This window comes from Chaetura pelagica, unplaced genomic scaffold, assembly GCF_000747805.2.
Source record: "Chaetura pelagica isolate M959 unplaced genomic scaffold, ChaPel_1.0 scaffold108, whole genome shotgun sequence".
Taxonomy (NCBI): Eukaryota; Metazoa; Chordata; class Aves; order Apodiformes; family Apodidae; genus Chaetura; species Chaetura pelagica.
This window is the reverse complement of record NW_009970718.1, coordinates 584,447-607,949: the sequence shown is the minus strand read 5'-3', so window position 1 is coordinate 607,949 and position 23,503 is coordinate 584,447. Positions and strand designations below refer to the sequence as shown.

Below are 23,503 nucleotides of genomic sequence, written 5' to 3'. Positions count from 1 at the left end.
TACTGAAATAGTTCTCATCCTAATGAACCACTGAAAACAGTAAAGAAGAAGAAGAAAAAGAAGAAGAAGAAGAAGAAAAAGAAGAAGAAGAAAAAGAAGAAAAAGAAAAAGAAATTGAAAAAGAAAAAGAAAAGATAAAGAAAAAGAAAAGGAAAAGAAAAGAAAAAGAAAAAGAAAAGAAAAAGAAAAGAAAAAGAAAAAGAAAAAGAAAAAAAAAGAAAAAGAAAAAGAAAAAGAAAAAAAAGAAAGAAAAAGAAAAAAGAAAAAGAAAAAGAAAAAGAAAAAGAAAAAAAAAGAAAGAAAAAGAAAAAGAAAAAGAAAAAAAAGAAAAAGAAAAAAAAAGAAAAAGAAAAAGAAAAAGAGAGAAAAAAGAAAAAGAAAGAAAGAAAAAGTGAAAGAAAAAGAAAAAGTGTGTGCTGTTAATAATTATTAATATAGTATTTGAAGAAAACCTTTTCTCTCTGCCCAGGCTGAACTTTAAACCTGGTCAAGTTAGGATGACTCATGCTACCTAGTATACTTTCCAAACTCTTCCTTTTAGAAGAGGGGGAATACAGATAAAGGTTTGCAAAAAAACCACTGGCACGTTCGGAAATGAAATTTGATACACTTTGTAACTCCCTGAAAGAATGCAAAATAGGAAAGTGAACTATAGTAGATAAATTCAACTTCATTAACACACAGGGAAATAAGCTGACAAATTTTTTTATGTCCTATGTCCTAAATAAGACAGTTTATGAACACAATAAAAATTGCTTTCATAGGTGCACAGAACCATATGGGTAGGACAGGTCATCCACTCCAATCTCCTACTCAGAGTGGGGCCAACTCAGGTTGCTCAGGGCCTTGTCTGGTCAGATTTTGTTACTATCTCCAAGAATAGAGACATTACAAACTTTCTGGGTAATCAATACATTACCTCCCCCATAATGAAATAAATAAATAAATAAATAAATCCTAGTATCTATTCAAAACTTCCCATGTTTTGACTTGAGCCCATTACCTCTGATCCTATGGCTCTGCATGTCTAAGAAGAGCCTGATCCTGCCTTCCCTGGACACTGTACTGTATCTAAGGACAGCCATGAGCTCTTCTCGCAGCCTTCCCTGCTCAAGGCTGGACCAGAGCCATTCTCAAAGTGTTTCATCTACATCGTGTGCTACAGCTCCATCACAGAGGCACTTCACAGGTCTCATTTCCCCTCATCATTGCAACCCTTGTTCAAGGAATCTCCAAAGCAGAGTACTCATGACCCCAGAGACACCAAGTGGATGGGAAAAATTACTTCCTTTAAATAATTTATATAAGTATTGGTATTTCTATTAATATTACTCATATTTCAATAATGTTATGCTCCTAAAATAAAGAGAGGTTATTGAATAAGGTATAATATATTGAATTGATTGAATTGAATATTGAATAAGGCATAATAAGGTATGTCACGCAGTAACTTAAGAGTATTGTAAGGAAACTGATGAAAGACGTATACATGGTTCAGCAAATTATTATATTTGAATGAAGAGGTTTTAAAATCAGTTAATTAAAAATGATGGTATGAATCTGACAGCTCTCTAATTTCTCCTAATATTTAATTAAATCAATCTAACATTGTTTCAAGATTTTTTTTTTCTTGTTTGTCTCAATGTAAGTGATGTCAAAAACAGATGAAGGATGTTCAGCTTACCATTCTTTCCAGTGTGATTAGAAATTCCTTTAAAGGTACTTAATTCAGAAATTTGGATTTGGGTATTTGCATTAATAACTCATTGTGCTTATTACATAAATTCTATTTTATAAGCAGGATGGCTGAAGCTTTATTACTGCTAAATAGCAGTAATACTTTCAAGTACAGTAATAGAGAAAATTACTTAAAATGAGTTAAATGTTTAAGATTTGATGTAACTAAGACAAAACCCCCCAAATTTCTGCTACTTTACAAGACGTCATAAGCATTCCACTGCTAAGGAATAGAGTAGACTTAATTGAGAGCTTTTAGGCACATGATGATAGCCAGGCTGTTTGAAAGATTAATTTTTATGCAGTGGTTTAGACTAGAGTCAGGCTAAGTATTTTGCTTTCCAAGAGAATTAGGACAACCATAAAGGACTTTTTATTCCCTATACTGCAAATTCAGTTAGTCATGATAATTCAATGGACAGTGAGGCCACAAAATCTTATTATCAAGGCTCCCCTTCAGCAGCTCCTGGAGTGAATTGTCATTCTCAGTAGGCAAGCCACCGTCTCAATTTGCATCTCACATATAATATTCTCTCTAAAGGGACAAGCATATTTACCCTTTGAGGTTTATTCATCGTCAGTCATAACACATAATGTCCTATCCTTTTTATTCATCATAGACTTTTACAAGTTCAAGCTGTGGACACATGCTATTTACTACTGGTAACTTCATGCTCCATATGCAAAGTCTCTCACCTATTTATTTTTGCCAGTAGCCAGGGAGAAATATAATGGAATGTCATTGATTGCATATTTACTTTACACACTGCAATCTTGTTTAAACACAGCTTCGTTTCTTTAATATCCAAGATAAAAAGCAAAAATGTCATCATTCCCCAAAAGAGTCATGCTGCTCTCCAAGGCTACATTTCTAGAGCAAAGTGAAGGTGCAAGTACTGGCTGCAGTGCTAGCAAAAGAAAGCAGAAGGAGCAGCAACATCAGCTAGCAAACTGATGCATCCAAGTCCCCAGTAGGACATTCTTAGTCTTCACTGACTACTTTGCCATCACTGTTATCCTCACCTACAGCACAGATAGATGTTTTCTTTCTAAAATCATGCTTTTGCTTCATAACGCTTGACCATCTCCTCTTGATTTTATTCTAAACTAAGGAAAATGTATTCTAGATGACCCTGCTCTGGCAGGGGGTTGGACTGGACACTGTACTGTATCTAAGGACAGCCATGAGCTCTTCTCGCAGCCTTCCCTGCTCAAGGCTGGACCAGAGCCATTCTCAAAGTGTTTCATCTACATCGTGTGCTACAGCTCCATCACAGAGGCACTTCACAGGTCTCATTTCCCCTCATCATTGCAACCCTTGTTCAAGGAATCTCCAAAGCAGAGTACTCATGACCCCAGAGACACCAAGTGGATGGGAAAAATTACTTCCTTTAAATAATTTATATAAGTATTGGTATTTCTATTAATATTACTCATATTTCAATAATGTTATGCTCCTAAAATAAAGAGAGGTTATTGAATAAGGTATAATATATTGAATTGATTGAATTGAATATTGAATAAGGCATAATAAGGTATGTCACGCAGTAACTTAAGAGTATTGTAAGGAAACTGATGAAAGACGTATACATGGTTCAGCAAATTATTATATTTGAATGAAGAGGTTTTAAAATCAGTTAATTAAAAATGATGGTATGAATCTGACAGCTCTCTAATTTCTCCTAATATTTAATTAAATCAATCTAACATTGTTTCAAGATTTTTTTTTTCTTGTTTGTCTCAATGTAAGTGATGTCAAAAACAGATGAAGGATGTTCAGCTTACCATTCTTTCCAGTGTGATTAGAAATTCCTTTAAAGGTACTTAATTCAGAAATTTGGATTTGGGTATTTGCATTAATAACTCATTGTGCTTATTACATAAATTCTATTTTATAAGCAGGATGGCTGAAGCTTTATTACTGCTAAATAGCAGTAATACTTTCAAGTACAGTAATAGAGAAAATTACTTAAAATGAGTTAAATGTTTAAGATTTGATGTAACTAAGACAAAACCCCCCAAATTTCTGCTACTTTACAAGACGTCATAAGCATTCCACTGCTAAGGAATAGAGTAGACTTAATTGAGAGCTTTTAGGCACATGATGATAGCCAGGCTGTTTGAAAGATTAATTTTTATGCAGTGGTTTAGACTAGAGTCAGGCTAAGTATTTTGCTTTCCAAGAGAATTAGGACAACCATAAAGGACTTTTTATTCCCTATACTGCAAATTCAGTTAGTCATGATAATTCAATGGACAGTGAGGCCACAAAATCTTATTATCAAGGCTCCCCTTCAGCAGCTCCTGGAGTGAATTGTCATTCTCAGTAGGCAAGCCACCGTCTCAATTTGCATCTCACATATAATATTCTCTCTAAAGGGACAAGCATATTTACCCTTTGAGGTTTATTCATCGTCAGTCATAACACATAATGTCCTATCCTTTTTATTCATCATAGACTTTTACAAGTTCAAGCTGTGGACACATGCTATTTACTACTGGTAACTTCATGCTCCATATGCAAAGTCTCTCACCTATTTATTTTTGCCAGTAGCCAGGGAGAAATATAATGGAATGTCATTGATTGCATATTTACTTTACACACTGCAATCTTGTTTAAACACAGCTTCGTTTCTTTAATATCCAAGATAAAAAGCAAAAATGTCATCATTCCCCAAAAGAGTCATGCTGCTCTCCAAGGCTACATTTCTAGAGCAAAGTGAAGGTGCAAGTACTGGCTGCAGTGCTAGCAAAAGAAAGCAGAAGGAGCAGCAACATCAGCTAGCAAACTGATGCATCCAAGTCCCCAGTAGGACATTCTTAGTCTTCACTGACTACTTTGCCATCACTGTTATCCTCACCTACAGCACAGATAGATGTTTTCTTTCTAAAATCATGCTTTTGCTTCATAACGCTTGACCATCTCCTCTTGATTTTATTCTAAACTAAGGAAAATGTATTCTAGATGACCCTGCTCTGGCAGGGGGTTGGACTGGATGATCTTTCGAGGTCCCTTCAAAACCCTGGGATTCTGTGATTCCGTGACCTAACCCCATTGTTAAGGAAGTCCATTGTTGGAATGGACTGCCCAGGGAAGTGGTGGAAGCACCATCCCTGGGTGTGTTCAAGGAAAGGATGAATGTGGCACTTAGTGCCATGGTCTGGAGATGTGGTGGTGTCAGGTCATAGGCTGGACTTGATGATCTTGAAGGTCTCCTCCAGCCTTGGTGATTCTGTGATTCTGTGAAATAGAGTTTGGGACCTGCTATTGCAACTATTTGTCTTGAGCCTCTCCAAATGGCTGGTTAGAGTATAGGGACATGAACAGGTCACCCAGTATTTCGAGACCTGGTAGGATTCTCTGTGGGAAAAGTGTGCCGTGCCTACACACCTTAATGTGCAATTTTAACAAGGTGCTGTTCAGCACTTTGCTGTGAGCTTTTAAACTCTTCCCACCTTTTGCCTTCGAGGCTGCTCCATTTCAGGGGGATATGTGATTCTTGCACTAGTTTATAGCTCAAAAATGAAAGCTTCAGCAGATGGCAAGATCATCACCAAGATGATATACTCCTGTAGGACATGCAACATTCTTTGTTTACTATTACGTAAGTAATCCAGAATTGCAGAAAGATATCTGCTTCTTCCTTCAACTCTCCTCTGAACCTCTCTTAGAAGAAGACAGGATATGAAGCAAGGCTATTCTCACATGCTGCAGACTTCTTGGCTCAAATATTTCCTTTACCAGCAGTCACACATTGCACTTCACTAGAAGTTTCTTATTTCAGAACACCTTACTGTCTAATTCAGTTTTCATATTTTCTGGTATTAACTACTGGTATTCACTAACAGTAGTTATAGAAGCAGATACTGAAGCAGTTTAAGAAAATAAATAGAATAGGCCACTCCATTACTGTTTTTAATTTAGTTTGCACATTAAGGGTTAACAGTTGAACCACTTCTTTTTTATATCTGAAAGACATTATGATAGCCTTTAAAAAACAAATTAAAATAACTAACAAACTCAGCATATTCACTTATTTTGAATGTCATTCTAGTCAATAGTTTTCTAGCTACAGTCTAGAGGTTTGGGCTGCTGAAAGAAAAAACAGTTAAATAGACAAGAACATTTTTCAGATACCTTATTCCATGAAATTACAGTACTGAATTGCTTATATGGACAATCATAAATACAGCCTCTACAGTTATGCTGACTAAAAGCATTAAAGGCTTATGAATGTAAAACTTCTGTTAAACAAAAAACCAGGCTTGGATTCAACAGGATTTAGTTTTGAGAGCAAACACATAAAAAAACAGATGTATTTTCAGTAAGAGAAGTACAGTAAAGACCTGGATGAGCCAAAAAGATGTTTTATGACAAGGTACTCAGTCACCTGTGTTTCAGGTTCCCAAGGAAGATAAGGAGGATAATAGCCTTTTTGCCCTTACACTGGATTGTGACACTTATAAAGTGTCTTAACCAAAGCCATTAAAGCCAATAGAAATCTCTCATTGACTTTAATGAGCTTCTTTTCAGGTCCTTTACAAGACAGCCCTAATTTTGTAAAGCTCTTTCATATACTCAGCTTGGAGCCATTTGGAGATATCGAAATATAGTAAGAAAATTATCTTAAAAAAAAAACCAAAACAACTCATAAAATAAAACTTTTTTTTTCATTAACTTTGAGAGTGCTATTCAGTGCATGTGTGTACATCCAGAAATATATACACATCTCAGTGATTGTATGCGCTTATTTATGTGTATTTCTCAGATACCTTTACATGTTGGTTGCATAATAGAACCTGCACTGCTGGGTGCCAACTCTACTCATTTGATCTAGACAAAGTACAGTTTATAATGACTTTTCCCTTGATTTAGCCATCATGGCTGGGTAAGAAGAAAATACCTGATCTAGCATAAAATTAACCTTTTAAAATCTTTAAGAAATCGGAAGCAGCAGAGAAGTTTTATACAACTCCATACAATGTGTCTCACAAGCATTGCCAGGAATGGTAATGTTACATTTGCTATGCTGTCACACTACAGCTTCATTGCAAAAAGCTCCCCCAAATCAAGAAAATTACCAGAACTGAAAACAAAAATGAGAAACTTTAAAAAGTAGTATTGTAATTATATAAGCCATTAATTATTACATTCATGTAGCATTTCAGTTAAGGAAAGCTAAACTACTAACATACAAGCTTGACTTCATTCTATGAGAATTTGAAAACAGTAACAGCTAATTGAGCAGAAATATCTATTCCAGTCCAGGTAAGTGAACTAAATTTGCAGTGGCATGCAGTATTTCATCCCCTTAAACCACAGTAAAATATGCAAGGTCTCTAAAGAGTTATTGGCTACTACTCGAAACAGCCATTTCCAGCATTATGAATGGCTGACATGATATAATGCCAAACCTGAACCACAGTGGCATCAAAGCACCCTGGGAAGGTGATGGAGTGACTTATTCTGGATGTCAAGTCTAAACACATTGAAGAACAGGAAGTAGTTGGGAGTGGTCAACATGGACTTACCAATCATGCTTGACCAATCTTGCTAGCCTTCTATGATTACATAACTGGTTGGATGGATGAGGGGAGAGCAGCAGATGTCATCTACCTTGAATTCAGCAAGGCTTTTGACACTGTCTCCCACAGCATCCCCATTAGGAAACTGAGGGAGCATGGACTAGATAAGTGGATAGTGAGGTGGACTGAGACCTGACTGCTTTTCCCTTGATTTAGCCATCATGGCTGGGTAAGAAGAAAATACCTGATCTAGCATAAAATTAACCTTTTAAAATCTTTAAGAAATCGGAAGCAGCAGAGAAGTTTTATACAACTCCATACAATGTGTCTCACAAGCATTGCCAGGAATGGTAATGTTACATTTGCTATGCTGTCACACTACAGCTTCATTGCAAAAAGCTCCCCCAAATCAAGAAAATTACCAGAACTGAAAACAAAAATGAGAAACTTTAAAAAGTAGTATTGTAATTATATAAGCCATTAATTATTACATTCATGTAGCATTTCAGTTAAGGAAAGCTAAACTACTAACATACAAGCTTGACTTCATTCTATGAGAATTTGAAAACAGTAACAGCTAATTGAGCAGAAATATCTATTCCAGTCCAGGTAAGTGAACTAAATTTGCAGTGGCATGCAGTATTTCATCCCCTTAAACCACAGTAAAATATGCAAGGTCTCTAAAGAGTTATTGGCTACTACTCGAAACAGCCATTTCCAGCATTATGAATGGCTGACATGATATAATGCCAAACCTGAACCACAGTGGCATCAAAGCACCCTGGGAAGGTGATGGAGTGACTTATTCTGGATGTCAAGTCTAAACACATTGAAGAACAGGAAGTAGTTGGGAGTGGTCAACATGGACTTACCAATCATGCTTGACCAATCTTGCTAGCCTTCTATGATTACATAACTGGTTGGATGGATGAGGGGAGAGCAGCAGATGTCATCTACCTTGAATTCAGCAAGGCTTTTGACACTGTCTCCCACAGCATCCCCATTAGGAAACTGAGGGAGCATGGACTAGATAAGTGGATAGTGAGGTGGACTGAGACCTGACTGTGTGTCAGAACTCAGAAGGTTGTGATTAACAGAGCAGGGTAGAGTTGGAGTCCTGAAACCAGTGATGTCCCCAGGGGTCCACACTCGGTCCGGTCTTGTTCAACACATGCATCAATGACCTGGACAAGGGGATAGAGTGTAACCTCAGCAAGTTTGCTGATGACACCAAACTGGGAGGGGTGGCTGATACTCCAGAGGGTTGTGCTGCCATCCAGCATGACCTGGAAGGGCTGAAGAGCTGGGCAGAGAGGAATCTAATGAAGTTCAACCAGGGCAAGTGTAGAGTCCTGCATCTGGGCAGGAAGAACCCCAAGCACCAACATAGGTCAGGGGTGGACCTGCTGGGAAGCAGTTCTGAGGAGAAGGATCCAAGAGTCCTGGTAGACAGTAAATTATCCATGAGCCAGCAATGTGCTCTTACTGCCAAGGGGACCAATGGAATCCTGCAGTGCATAAGGAAGACTGTGGCCTAGAGTAGGTCTAGAGAGGTCATTCTCCCCCTCTACCCTGCCCTGGTGAGGTCACATCTGTAATACTGCATCCAGTTCTGGGCTCCCCAGTTCAAGAGAGATGGGGAACTACTAGAGAAAGTCCAGAGGAGGGCAACAAAGATGACTGGGGGATTCAAGCATCTCCCTCATAAGGAAAGACAGAGAGAGCTGGGACTCTTTAGACTGGAGAAGAGAAGACTGCAGGGAGACCTTATTAATGGCTGTAAGTATCTAAACGGAGGGTGCAAGGAGGAAGGAGCCAGACTCTTTTCAGCAGTTCCCAGTGACAGCATGATGTGCAACAGCCACAAGCTGGAACAAAGGAAGTTCCATTTAAATGTGAGGAAAAACATCTTTACTATGAGGGTGACAGAGCACTGGAACAGGCTGCCCAGGGACGTTGTGGAGTCTCCTTCTCCAGAGATATTCAAGATCCACCTGGATGCAGTCCTGAGTTATGTGCTCTAGGGGTTCCTGCTTTAGCAGGGAAGTTGGACTAGATGATCTCTAGAGGTCCTTTCCGACCCTGACAATTCCGTGATTCTGTGATTATATAGCAACTGCCATTCTGAGTTGCACAAAGCATGGCTATTTTTTATAATTTTTTTTGTAAAGACAATGTACAATAACTATGCACTATTTAATTTAGTCCAATACTCTAGAAAGGTAATTAATATTTACATTTTGATAATGTAGAGAGCATTTCTAATTTAGCACTATACACAGATATTCTGATAGTTTTGTAATATCAGTTCATTTTGTAATATCAGTTCATTTTATTCAAAAACACAAATAAGCAGAAAGGAAATAATAAACCTTTATAAATTTTAGTTTTAAAAAAATAATTTTATTTATACACTTCAGGAAAATGTCTCTTTATGCCTTGATATTCCAATTTCAGTTCTATAAAGCCATGCAATAACAAAAGACAATACAATTTTTTAATATTTTTATTAACTAAGTAAAGATAATTTAATCTGCCAAGACTTTACATTTTATAAATTCATATGTCTCCAAAGGTGCATATAATTTAGAACATGATTGGTATCAGAGTTTTTGCTTTATCACCCTAACCCATTAGGCCATTACACATATTGTTATTGTCCAAGAGAAAAAATGATTCTAACATCTGTTCTCAATCTGTTTTTCCATAATTTTCTTTTTTGCCCTATGCAATTTGTTAAGCTCATTTCGAAAACATTACTGTCTTTGACTGTCTACACTATAAGATTCCATGAAACTGAAAAAAATGGTAGCCTACAACATAATCCACTTTATACACTATTTTTACTGAATTTTTTGATTCAAGAAAATATATCTGGGTTTGCAAGTCAGAATTGTGACATACATAACATTTAACCTAATGTCTTAAATTATCCATATTCTAACAAAATGAGAAAAATGGGTTCAGGTCTTACCATTGTGCAGTCTCTCTCTCATGACTGCTGCAGTCTTATGAGAGAAAAAGTGCTTAAGTTAAGAAGGACATACCTTCTGAATGTTTTGAAGAGAGTGATTTTAATATTTTAATTCACTTGTGCAAGTGATGTCAGTAGACAAAGGGGTAGAAAGTGTCCCAGTAACCTGAAATATAACATGTGTATAGAATGGAAAAAAACCTGGAGTCCAGCATGTCCTTCTACATACACTTCCCATTTTGTTCTGCAGACAAAAGTTTTCAGTATTTTATTATTCTCACCCTAGTTTCCTGCCCTGTGAACTCTTCTGCCTGTTCTGCCTGTACTCAATGATTGCTGCTCTAATTTTATTTCAGAGGAAAATACCTATTTACACTTATGTGCCCATATTGTATTCACCAACACAATACAAAGGTCATTCTTCTTGCAGAAGCTGAAGAATTCACTGTCAAAAACTGTCTTACTAGCTCTTGAAAGGCCCTTCTTCTGTAAGAAAAGTGACATACTGCCTGATGTTAGCAAGGAGCTGATGATTCATGTGAAGTCAAAGCCTAGTGAAGGCACTTTGTAACATTTATAAACATCAGTGAATTGAGGGGAAAAAAAGGAGGGTATTTAGATTTGCCCCAACATGACACCTTGTTTGAACTCTTCTTGGAGACTACCTTGAGGGTTTTAACTTTTATTAATTCCTGTGTGAGTTGCTGTAAATCTGAAACCCGTGCCCAACTGCTAAAGTTTCCTTATGCCCTGAGTCTATATTGGTGATGTACTTGTAAGTGAAAAGACGATTAGTGGCTTTACGACTTAAGTTTTATTTTGGGAACAGACAGCAAGACACAAAAGGAAAAGCCTACTAAGGGAGGTGAGGGATACCTGCATAGGACAGACAGAATTTATTTTCTGCTGGAAAGAACCTCTAAAACTAGATGTTAAGAATCTTAGAAGATTGTAGCAAGAAAATGATAATGAGAATCTGTATGAAATACAAGCACACACACAAAAAAAAATGAGATCAAGCTTATGGAACTATTTCCTGCATGCTAGATTAAGCTTAGGCAAGAACAGGAATCCACACAAAGTGTACCAAAAAGCAAACAAAACTGGAGTGCAGAGAAAGCATTTACTGTTTTTATGATGAATACATGCACATTTTTACCAGTCAAGAAACAGATGTTCTATATTATGGTTTTTTCATTACTCACTATGAAAGGTGGCCCTATATAAACAAACTTCAAATACTTTTTTGGGGGAAAGTTTTGAAATATCCCTACTGTTGTCCACAGATCAGTTTAACAGTTAACACTTACTAAGGACAGCTACAGTTTCCTAATTCTTATCCCAGCACTGGCTCTAAAGCAAGACCAAGCTCCCAGGAAGTAACAAATCCAAATAACATCACCTGACAACATGTCCCCAGGGAGCATCTGTCAGCTACATGGTGCTGGCTCACCCTCTGGCTACTCCTCCACATTTAAAATCCATATCATTTTTCCTTCCATATGAGACAATTAAAAGGAGTCTTTATTCTTATAATAGTTAACTTCAAACTCAATCTCTGCTGACCAAGAGATTTTAGACACCCCAATAATTCTCAAAAAAATAATACAAATACAATCACAAACAGTACATACTTACTATGTCGCACAAATAACCCAGGAGACATGCCCTGCTTTTCAGTTGCAAAGTGTAAATGATATACAGAAAGCTGACTTACTGGGCCAAAAGCATTGCTGTCAAAGCTGTGTCCGTGGTGATCGCCTTCCACCCAAATATGCCCATGTGGAACTTTCACATACTTCTTTTTGTATCCAATTGTTCTAAAAAGAATGGTGGGGAAAAAATGGCTAATCAGTTAAAAAGAAAAAAATTGCAATGTTTTGTTAGGAAAATTCACATATTTATTGTTTTGGAATTTGACTTACCAACACTTGCTAAAAAAACACCAATGCTGAAGTGATTTATAATTCAAGAGTGCTACTCAAGTGAAAGTACATAATAATTTTGTATGATCCAGTTGCACCATCAGGGCCTGTTTACAAAGTTACTTTGGCAGAAATCACATCACAACAGGAAACAAAATACTTTTCAATTAAATATGATTAAGGGATTTTTATTTCCAGCTCTGTAGTGGCAATTTTTGAACCATCAGATTCACCATCTCAGGTAAATGCAGGAGACACATGTTGCAGTCAAATAAAGATATTGCATTGAGAATGTTTTTCTTCTGGGGTAGCATTAGGTATTAATAAAAAATAGTGCGTTATATCTGAAATTGCCTCAGGTTGGGAGCTTGGATTCCTGTAATCCTTCTGTCCTGGGGCTAGGATGTCCCCAGCTATAATGGGCTAAACTTAAAGCAAACCTCTAAGAGAAAGCTAAGTGCTAGGGAAGGAAAAAAAATAATTAATAAATAATTTACATAGATGATTCAAGGTGTTCTCCACAGAAATTAATACTGAAGCAATGCCTCAGCATACCTTGATATTACAAAATGACAAAGTACAGGTGAGTTCTAAAGCTGAGGTGCAGAGCATGCACAATTCCTGTCTATAGTTTCTGAGTAGCTGTCATTTTCACAATTCCAGTCTGTCTTCTACCATACACTTTTGCTTTCTTCAGATTGGATCAGCTATTCTGCAGTTATTCGTGCAGAGAGATGATTTTATCATGCACACCAAGTTATTACCACAACAAAGCATTTACAGATGGTACTACAGATAGTGATATCTCCTATTTTATTTTGAATAACCACATCTGTCCATAGACAGAGAGAACCTTTTGATCTAGCTTGTTGCTTCCAGGTGCTCATCTCTTTTCACCATTGGGAAGACATTCACCCAAAGCAGGACGCACAAGGAGCACATTCTAAAACTAAAGAAATTCAACTGGAGAGAGAAAATCACCTTCACCAGGAGATTCAGTTGAACTGTGCAATAGCACTGATCAGGGATATTCACAGGTCAAATAGGAAAACTGGATTTGGTGAGGCTTGTTTGGCTTGGGGGTTTGTGCGGGTGTGAGGACATTACAGGATCAAGTTAATTAATAACCTGGACACCATGAAATACTAGATGAACATGGATTCCTCAAAAGTGCATTTTATTAACATTATTTGACTTTGTTAGTCAAATAAAAATAATAATTATTTACTTTGCAAGTCACAAATTTCAAGCAGTGCTTTTTCAAACAGCTTCAGAGGCAGCTGAAAGAATGAGGATGTCAGAACAATATTCTAATGGAAGTTCTACCTGTGCTTTCATTGGAAGATGAAAAAATAATTGTTTATTTGCAGAAAAAGGTGATGTGATTTTAATCTTTCTTTGGAACAGTATTGTATTAAACTGAATTCAAGACTGTGTTCCTTAACCGTTCAAAACAAAAAACTGTCCTGAATTAGTAAATACATGATTACTTAAACAAGATTACTTCCGTAATAATGTAACTATCCAAGTAGAATATTCAGTCTGGACAAAAAAATTATTAACATTATTTTTGTTTTGAGATACCATAATGTTTTGCCTCACTGATTTTATTTTTTTATAAAGTACCATGTGAGACTATATCTTGCTAGACACGTTTTAAGATAAAAGTTCAGAGAAGTTGGCCATTAATTCCATTCTGTCTGATTAGACAATCTGAAAATTATTAAATTAATATCTTCCATCCGTGATAATGCAAACAATAGCTCAAAAATATTTAATTTTCTCTTCCATTCATCTTCCTGAATACAGAAGAGTAGACTGTCATAAAGTTTTGTACCTTTCTATACTTCATGTTCAATACTGAATTTTACTCAGAAGAATGGAAGGATTTGAAAGTTAATTCTGCTGACAGGTTTACTTCATAAATGTCAGGAAAATAATATGGCAAATACCAGCCAGTGACTTAATCTCAGATCAGACACAAACCCCTACCTCCAAAAAATCTCCTTTATTATGATTTGGAAATCAGTAACAGGAAGGGGGAAAATGGAGGGGGGGAGGAGGGGAAGGCTCTTGCACTAAGTACCTGGAAACAAAAATTGAAAGAACTTGGCCTGCATGGATAGGTTTTGCAGAGGTTTGCAGACACCCTGTGAAAACAGAAAAGCTTAACATATAGTGTGCTCTTTAAGGCCTAAAGGAAAAACAGAAATCTTACAGAGTGCAGTAATTATCATTGGTTCTTTTTATTATTCCTACAACATAGGAAAATATATATTTCTTCTCTATTATTGAAATAACTATCATAAACCAGAAAAATTTGCTACAATTATGCAGAAATAATAATAAAAAAAGACTCTTACAATGATCAAAGAAGAATTATGTACGAATTCTCATATTGAAAAAAGCAGATGATTATACAAAAGAAGCTTTGACTTAGAGGAAATAGAATTAAAATTTATTATGTTAATAAATGTATTAAGGGAATAGGGGAGAGAAAAATAAATGGAAAAGAAACTGAAGCAGCAGTTCTAATTATCTACTTTAGTAGATAGTACTGATACTGCATGGATAAATCCTTCTATAAGGTCAGCAGATAAATGTAAAACCTTCTGCTATTTCACCTGTGGGGGTATATAAATACCAGATTTTTCCCACATGTAGGTCTAATAGAAAAAAAAAAAAAAAATCAACATATATTATAAACAATAAGTACCTGTATACCTGTGAAAATGAGAGGCAAGAAAATAAACTTTTAAAACAATTCTTTCAAAATTTTATGGTAGTATTTGCATAGGGCAGGTACCTAGGGAATTTGTATCCACTTTAGCAATCCTCCTGCAAAAACCATCCTGTGGAACACAGGTGAAATTTAAAAACAAAGTTTTATTTTTCACTGCATGCATTAGTAACATACTGTGGCAATAAGCTCATGTTACAGTAAATTGGATCATCCATTACTTAATATTGGTTTTAATTTTCAAGATCATTTCATTGCTGAATTACTTCACAACAGATCAATAAACCATCCACATAAGCAAACCAGGCTACAGGTTTCAGAAAACCATATTCAGTTATTAACAGTAGGTTATTTTTAATTACTGTTGCAAAGATTATGTTGATTTTTTTTAAGAATAAAAAAACTTCCAAATTTGTAGTTTCCTCACCTATGAAGGGAGAACAGATCATTTGATAATCAAAAATAGTGTGTTAATAATGCTGCCCCTCCCTCACATGAATCTTGCAGAAATGAAACAATTTAATCCCAGACCTAAATTATGAGAGCACATGTGCTATATTGGCAAAATGGCTCTTGCTCTAGATGTACAAACTACCACTCACTCATTTCACTAGCTAACCATTTTACCTAGACAGACCCAAGGAAAACTATTACCCATTTTTTTGTACAATCCCAGAAGGCCAAATTATTAACAAAAATTGTATAACAACCTCATGAGAAGTGTTGACTCAACCCATTTTCTTAAGAGTTTGCCTGCTTTACAGGCCACCGGCATCCATTTCTCAGTCAGGACAATTATAAGTATGATGATCAATATTTCTGTGAAAAATTAATACAATATAAAGTTAAATTAATTTGGAATGCTTCGAGCAGTCTTCAACAACAACAGCAACAACAAAATTCACAAATCTCAAGACAAATCTCAATTAAAAGCACAATTTATCAGGAATTTTACATCAACTCCTCGTGAGAGACCTTTGCTACAAAAGAAATGCAGTAAATAACACACTGTATATTTTGAAAGTAATGAAAGAACTTTTTTCTTTTTTAGTTGAGTATTCTTAGTCTCATTTCTCTGACTTTGACTGTAATCTTGACCTCCTTGTTAGCTCGCACACAGGAAGCATTTAATTAAATTCAGAAGATGTATGAATTAATTCTTAGGAGAACAATTGGTCTGGGTAATAATTAACAGTATTTGTTCATTTTGTATCATTTCATTAGCATTGGTTATAATTACTGAACAATCTTTTACATTTCAGAATGTCTCTATGAAAAAAGAGTACTTTTCCACTTTCTCAAATCTGCCATCTTTGAAATAAAAATAAATATAGATTGTTTAATGCCACATAACCTTGCCATTTAAAAGATTTGCTTTAGGAACAGCACAGACAAAGGCATTAAAATCCTCTTGTTTTGATACATAGTATTTAAACACCTGTTAAAAACTATACAGGTGCATGCAAAAAAAAATACTTGAGGTTTTACTGAAGTCTTTGACAGGTTAGTAATATGCTCAAATTGCAGTTAAATTTTCACTGGCTTATGAACAGGGTCTACGAGCATTGCAGTAATTTTCTTGAGCAGAATGTAATAGAATTACATTTATCTTTTTCGTCTTTTTTACAGAAATTGGTCTGGATTTTTTTTCCCCCTTACATCTGAACCTGTTTTTCCTTACATTTTGAACCCTTGCAAAGTTTTTTTCTTCATTGTTTAATAGTTAACAGATGTACTTATATCTGTCCTTGGCTGAGAAAAAATTTCAAGCCTGACAGTCAAAAATGAGCTCTATATGGTATTCTAACCACCTGCCCACAAGCAAGAAAAATCTGCTTTTTTCTGATGCGGTACCAGTGCCAAAGCAAGCAACTTGGCTCAGCTAAGTTGGATGAGGAATGATTGCCTTCAGTTTGAGTTGACCTTGAGAAATCAGAAGGTCTCAGCAATTTGCATACCTTTGGGTATCATCAAGGAACAGACACTGTAGAGAGTTTCTTTTCTTTGCACAGGAGACAATAAACAAATACAAAACCCTTTGTAAAGTAGGTAGTCTATATCACTCTTAAGAGTAACTTTTCCCATACAACATAAAGTACTCTACATGGACATTTTTCACATACATCCATCTTCATCAAATTCACAGATGAAAAAAGAGAGTAAGATAGTAAATTTCAGGTGATACCCAGGTCAGGTCCCAGGATATGAACCTTATTGCAATATATCATGTAAATTGTATTAGTATCACTGCAGGGAATCTTTCACATGACACTAAACACCTTCCAGTCATTAAGAAATCTCTTTTTTCTCTTCCAACACACATATAGCCATCTGTGTCCTTTTGCTTTAACCTTTCCTTTACATATACTATATTCTTTGACCACAAGCTGCTATTTAAATCAATTGCTTTTAGAAGACATGTTTATGTATGTGAAGCAACTGATTATTTTTTTTTCCCCCTAAGGCCATGTTACCAGACTATGCATGACAGTGTGTCAATAGGTTAGGGAATATTATCTAGCTATGTGCAGCTCTTATCTTTCACTTCAGTCTTGAAATGTGTTTTCCTTAAAAGCTGAAGATCAGTCAGTTACTGAGGGGCCTGAATTGAAAATGTGCATCCAAGCTGAGAAGTGGGAAAGTGCTGGAGGAGACCGCGTGCTTGGGATACTGCTACTGCAGCATTGCCAGATCTGATGTATTGAGAAGGGAACCCTGAAAAGAAGACATGCCAGAATGACAGAAGTAACAGAATCTGAAACAAGATTATGAGCAGCCATCAAGGAGGCAGAGATTTCTTTTGCCTATACTCAGGCAAAATTTTGAATGTCTAAACCCTGTAGGTTTCACTTATTGCAATTAAAGATTTCGATGTTTCAGGGAAAATGAAGACTGCTTTATTGGTTTCCTCATTCAGAACAGAAATATGACAAAAACACAACCTTTTGTAATAAATAAGCTAAGCAGTTAAAGAAAGCATGATGCCCAACTGCAAACGACATCTTTTTTTCACCAGCTAACAAATTCCTACCAAAGTGATGAGCCAGTGCAGGTTCCTGTGACTCAGCAGTGCTAAGAATAAATAGAAATCTGATATGGTATATATGGGAGATGATTCCAACTCTGTTTTATTAGATAATTTCTCACAAAGCATGCTATTCTAAACAAGTTATTATTTAGCCATTACTTGCTTCACCAGCTTCTTCAAAATAGCAGTTAATCACTTTTAAAACATGTAGTATTCAGGTAAGTCACTGGATTTCAAATTAAATTAAAAAGCAGTCTAATCAGATGCTGATATTTACACTTTTTGCCTATTACTTGCTGTGTGAAAGTTAGTTAAATTTTCAAATAGATGCATCATGTATTGCATCAGATAGCTTTTAAACTGTATTTCTACCAGATGGCTATAGCACACTGAGTGAGGTATACAAACATGATTCTGTCACTATTTTGCAGGACAATGCAATGCAGCCAAGTACATGGTAACGTTTTGAAACCACAAGAAATGTAGTCACATAAAATTTTGCATTACTAATGCAGTCATCCTTTATATGGGTTAATAGAATATACACCTCATTTTCACTAGGGCTTTCTTTGTACTACACTGGCAGAGAAATAAGAACTGAGAATATTAATTCTAAGGCCAGAAGATACCAATGTGATGACACAGTTTGATATATGGATAAGTGCAACTGTCTGACTTTCAGAGTAACTAATGCAGTGATTATTGAATAATTCACCATTTATTGGTATCTTAAGCATATACTGTTAAGAGAATCTATAATTTCCATTATTTTATGTCAAGATATGCTTAATAAATGATACTTTTATTATAAACTATTTGTTTTGTTATTATAAGTTATAATTAGTACATATTGCTATTTTCACAAATATATGACTAGATGAAATGAACTTAATCTGAGTAATAAGTCTAAATTAAATATTTTAAAATGCTACCATCCAAAAAGCACTCTGCTTTACTGAAAATGGTAATGAAGATAGCTTTGATGCACACGTCAGTGATTGGAAGAAAAAGTTTAGCATAACAAATTTATCTTGGCAAAGACTTATCTTCCCTGATCAATAGGGAAAGTTAGGAAAATATGGCAATACATTCTGTATGTCCACTTGTATATTAATACCTTCTTTTGTTTTACATATGACCTGATGAACCACTTATTCTCTGCAAGCTTTATTCTGGCCTATCTATTTTTTTACCTTTCTATTTTATATATATAGCTAAACAGATATATGAAAATACATGTGACCCACATCATATATACATCAAAATAAAAGCAGGTTTCTTAAGCCATATAACTTTAACTTCTGACTGCTGATCCCATATAATCTTCCTCAATATACACCCCTGCTAATGTAGCTAATGTGGATCATTATTATGATCACCAGTTTCGTCATCTCACTTTTTCTTAAGCCACACAAAACTATCACCCAATTAAACTACAACAAATAAAAAGAACATGTTTGTCTGAATATCAACTAGCTAGTTCTTTAATATGAGGGTGGTGGATCATTTGAACAGGTTGCCAAGAGAGGTGGTAGGGGCCCCATTCTTGTGAACAGTAGAGCTTCAGCAGCAGTCTCAGCTAGGAATACCAGGGGGCTGGTTTTTAAGAGAATAATTTTTTTTAAAATTAATTTTCAGCCACTTTTTATTATTCCCATTTCCAGCCTCATACCACATTCATTCAGAAACTATGTAAAAGATCACTGCAGTTTATCATGCACACAACACTTAGCATCACAAGATTTTCCCTCTATTCCTGAGAGTTTTGCTTGCATAGTAAGAAGGCATGTGGCTATCTCAAGCATTTAATATTGCCTGTCGCTGCAAAGCAGAACCCATTTTGGTCTTGCTGCTAAGAATGATCAGCTAACAGTAGCTTCCCTCCCATCCCTTTTTTCGTAACATCTGTGTATGGTTTCATTCTTGGGTCTTCTAGACTGTTCCCTTTATATCATGTGGCACTTTCATTTCCCTGCATGTGTCTCATCTGTTCTAGCACTGACAGCATTCACATTTTATGATCCTTTCCTTGACAGCTCTCCTCAAAACTTTTAGGAAAAAATTATTTTAGTGATTTTTAAATGAAAATGTGGATTATTTCTGCTAACCTGTATTTGAAATCACACAGTTAAGTTCAGAATCTCGGTGTTGTTGCATTTGGGGGGTTTTTTGTTTGTTTGTTTTCAAGTTGATTAAATGTAGAGCAAAATACTGCTGAAGTAACAATGTGGAATACCTGATCAAGGACAATAATTCTTTCAAGGTCCATATACAACTTACATTTCCATCTCTAGCTCTCTATTGAGAGGTTTCTTTATTTAAAACATATGTTAGAGAATTCTAAATCGGATATCAATATGTATTTCGCAATTTGTTCAACATTCAATACTATCTAAAGATAACTGCATATACTTCGTGCATATGAATATAAACATTCCTACAAAATTTTACACAAATCTGTGAATCCCATTTGTGATTCAGAAACTACTTTGTTCTTTTGCTCATTACAGTCTCTTAATCAGAAGAACCATCATTATTTTCAGGATAAATTAAAACAATACCAAAATAGTAATTTTGTGTGGAAAAAAAAGATCAACATCATCTGTTTCATCCTCTTCACTTAAGTGGCTAACCAGTTTACTGATTCAGCAAAAATAAAACATGATATCTAATTTTTCTCCACTATCATCTTTCATTTGTGGATCTATCTTATTCCAACTGTCAACACTGTGCCCTTTCAAGTTAAGATTATGAAAATTATTCAGTTTGCCTCTTTTGACAGAAGTCCCATTAACCAAATGAGTGCATTAATTCATTTCCTAATCACACTAGTAAATTTATTGATAATTAACATGACAGGGTTTTGCTAATATCATTAACAGCTATTAAAAATATCATATTATACCATAAATTAAGTGGTAATAATTTCTTAGATTTATTAGCATTAATTGTAATTTTAACCAGGTAAAAATGCACTGATTATTCTAGATCATCTAAGTCAAGTTACTCAGTCAGCCTGCAGGATCTGCAACTATTAAATAAAGGTCTGTATAAAGACCTTGCCTGAACTCACTTTTTCTTGTGTCCCAACTCCTCTCGCTTATCAGTTCTTCTGCCACTTCTTCTTCCACAGAAATTGTCAGGGGTGAGACTGTAGCCTGACCTTTTGTTTCCTACCCTGTGTGTTTTCGCAGCCTAGGCGTGGAGGTCACTGGCCAAGCCAGCCTTCCAACTGATGTGCTCTGTGCTAATATAAGAGGAGGAGAGAAAAATGTTTGATAATTCTTTGTATCCCAGAGGGGAAAATCGTAGCATCTACTGCCATTGACAATCTCATTGGCTGATTCCTCTTTGGAAGAATTGCTGAATGGAGAACAGCTCTCTCTTTTTTGAAAAAAGTGGTGAGAGTTGGTCAAAGCTGTGGTGTCTCCATCACTGATAGAGGTTAGTGTGCCAGGGTTGAAGCTCCTGTATTCTGATTTTTTAATCCTCCTCAGCTTTCAGCTGGTTGAATTCCAAATGCTAGGCATAGGCAGAGGATGAAGAGAATATCAAACCCAACTGTTGAGGCCAGATCACAGTGCAGCAAGGAAAAACTATGCAGCCCAGGACAGCAAAAAGAATTGCTTGCATCCAAGTGTCATTCCATGTTTCTGATGTAGGTATCCATCTCATAATATGGTATTACTACATTAAAACACAGACAAACCCTTCTGTTTGATTCCAAATCAGTCTTTTTCTCCTCATAGGAAGGATGCAATAACAACTGGACTAGAACTGGTCTCTCTTTTTCGCCTTCTCTCCAGATTATCTTTCAATTAGATTTCAGCCAGCTCTTTCAATCCTTGACTCACTTTCTGAAGGAATGGCGGGGCACTTTGAACATGCTTACAGATCGGTGATTATGGCATTCTCTATCAGTAAGAAAGGGTGAGATCAAACCCCACTCAGACTTCAGAAGATGTTAGTCATGCTCTTGATTGCATCCAATTTGGTGTCTAGGCACTGTCTGCTAAACTACCTGGCACTTCCATCCACATGTAGCTCCTTATAACAATGTACCAAGGAATAGTTGGAGTATCAAACCTCTGTCCGGGATAGAAGTCAGACTGATGGCAACAAGCCTGGATCTGCCTGAGATTAATTTGGTTTGGATTGTACTGAGCCCAAGGAGCCTGAAACAAGGCACTGTGCCATACAAATGAAAGTCTTGATGAAGCACCATATAGACAGAAACATACAGCATCACCTAACCAGTCCTGTCAAGACAGAAAACATACTTGCTTGGTGATGTAAAAGAGCCTTTCAGAACATGGTTTTAAGTTATCCGCTCTACAAACAGTCTAGAACAACTTACTCAGGACTAGTAAGATCTGTGACTCTGTAGAGCTTTTTTAATAGATAGTAAAGAGAGATTCTGCAGAGTTTCTTGTGTCAGAAGGGCATTTGCAACTGCAAAAAGAAGTTTTAACACTTCACAAAGAACAATACCCCATTTGGTTTTTTGAAACATTGTAAGATCAGCAGTGTGAATAGCTGCCTCTGTTAAAACCAGATACTTTTAGACATGTGACTGTTAAAAGAGTCTGGCAATATCTCTGCCTGGCTCCAACTGTAAGAAAAAATTCCCCACCCACACAACTCTCACACAGAAGCTAATTTTTATACCTTCTTTATTGCTTAGCACTAACTAAAGATATTAAAATTTCCTAATCTGCTTCAGAAAGCATATACAAAATGTGGAACCTTAACTTGGTAAGTGCTTTCAAGATGTATTTTTAAAATTTATTTATGGAAAGGGGAGAGCTATTATTCTCAGCGTAGTGGAAACCTGAAACTTGACATGTTTCCTTCTTTTAAAATTTCTGTCAGGAAAAAAAAATATTAAACAATGGCTTTTATTGCTTTTACTTTAAAAGTGCATTTTCCTTTTTAAAGGACACTACTGTCAGATTGTTGAGAAGCTAACAAGTAAGCCATAAAAATATTAATTCTGTATTATTAAATAAATGTGTGGTTTTGTGAAGCAAGTTATGATTATGAGTTTTAAGACTCCCAAATATTTAAATTGTTTTATCTCCAATATATAGGAAAACTTATTTAATATTAATGAAGATGTGTTATAAATCAGAATGATACTTTCTGCTGAGAAAAAATCTGAAATAACTGATGTCAACTCAAGGAAAAAGAGCTACACAGTCTGAAACTTTATAAATGTAACACAACACTTTTTTCAGGAGACTTTACCATGGAACCCTCTTCAAAATTTTGATTTTGGCTTGCAAAATATTTCTATGATTTTTTTGCAGACAAGCCCTATAAAATCATGTGACTAGAGAAAGGTTTCTTTTCCATTTTTATTGGGAAAGGTATAGATTACTGTTATAAAATATTAAAAGCATTTATTGTCTTCTCCATCACAACTATGTTAACTGAATTTTTTTTAAAAATGGTGAATGGCAGCACAGCCTTCTGGTGTGTCAGCCACTCCTCCCAGTTTAGTGTCATCAGCAAACTTGCTAAGGGCACACTCTGTTCCCTCATCCAGGTCATTGATTAAAATATTCAATAGA

At 35.8% G+C, this 23,503-nt stretch overlaps 1 protein-coding gene across 1 annotated transcript in view; it reads right to left on the bottom strand.

Annotated features, from left to right (window-relative positions):
* IMMP2L (IMP2 inner mitochondrial membrane peptidase-like (S. cerevisiae)) overlaps positions 1–23,503 on the bottom strand; it is a 423,070-nt gene that overhangs the window by 80,443 nt on the left and 319,124 nt on the right. Inside the window, exon 4 of the mRNA XM_010006266.1 lies at positions 11,955–12,057. Within this exon, the coding sequence (XP_010004568.1) occupies positions 11,955–12,057 (103 nt within the window). The remainder of the gene's footprint in view (positions 1–11,954; positions 12,058–23,503) is intronic.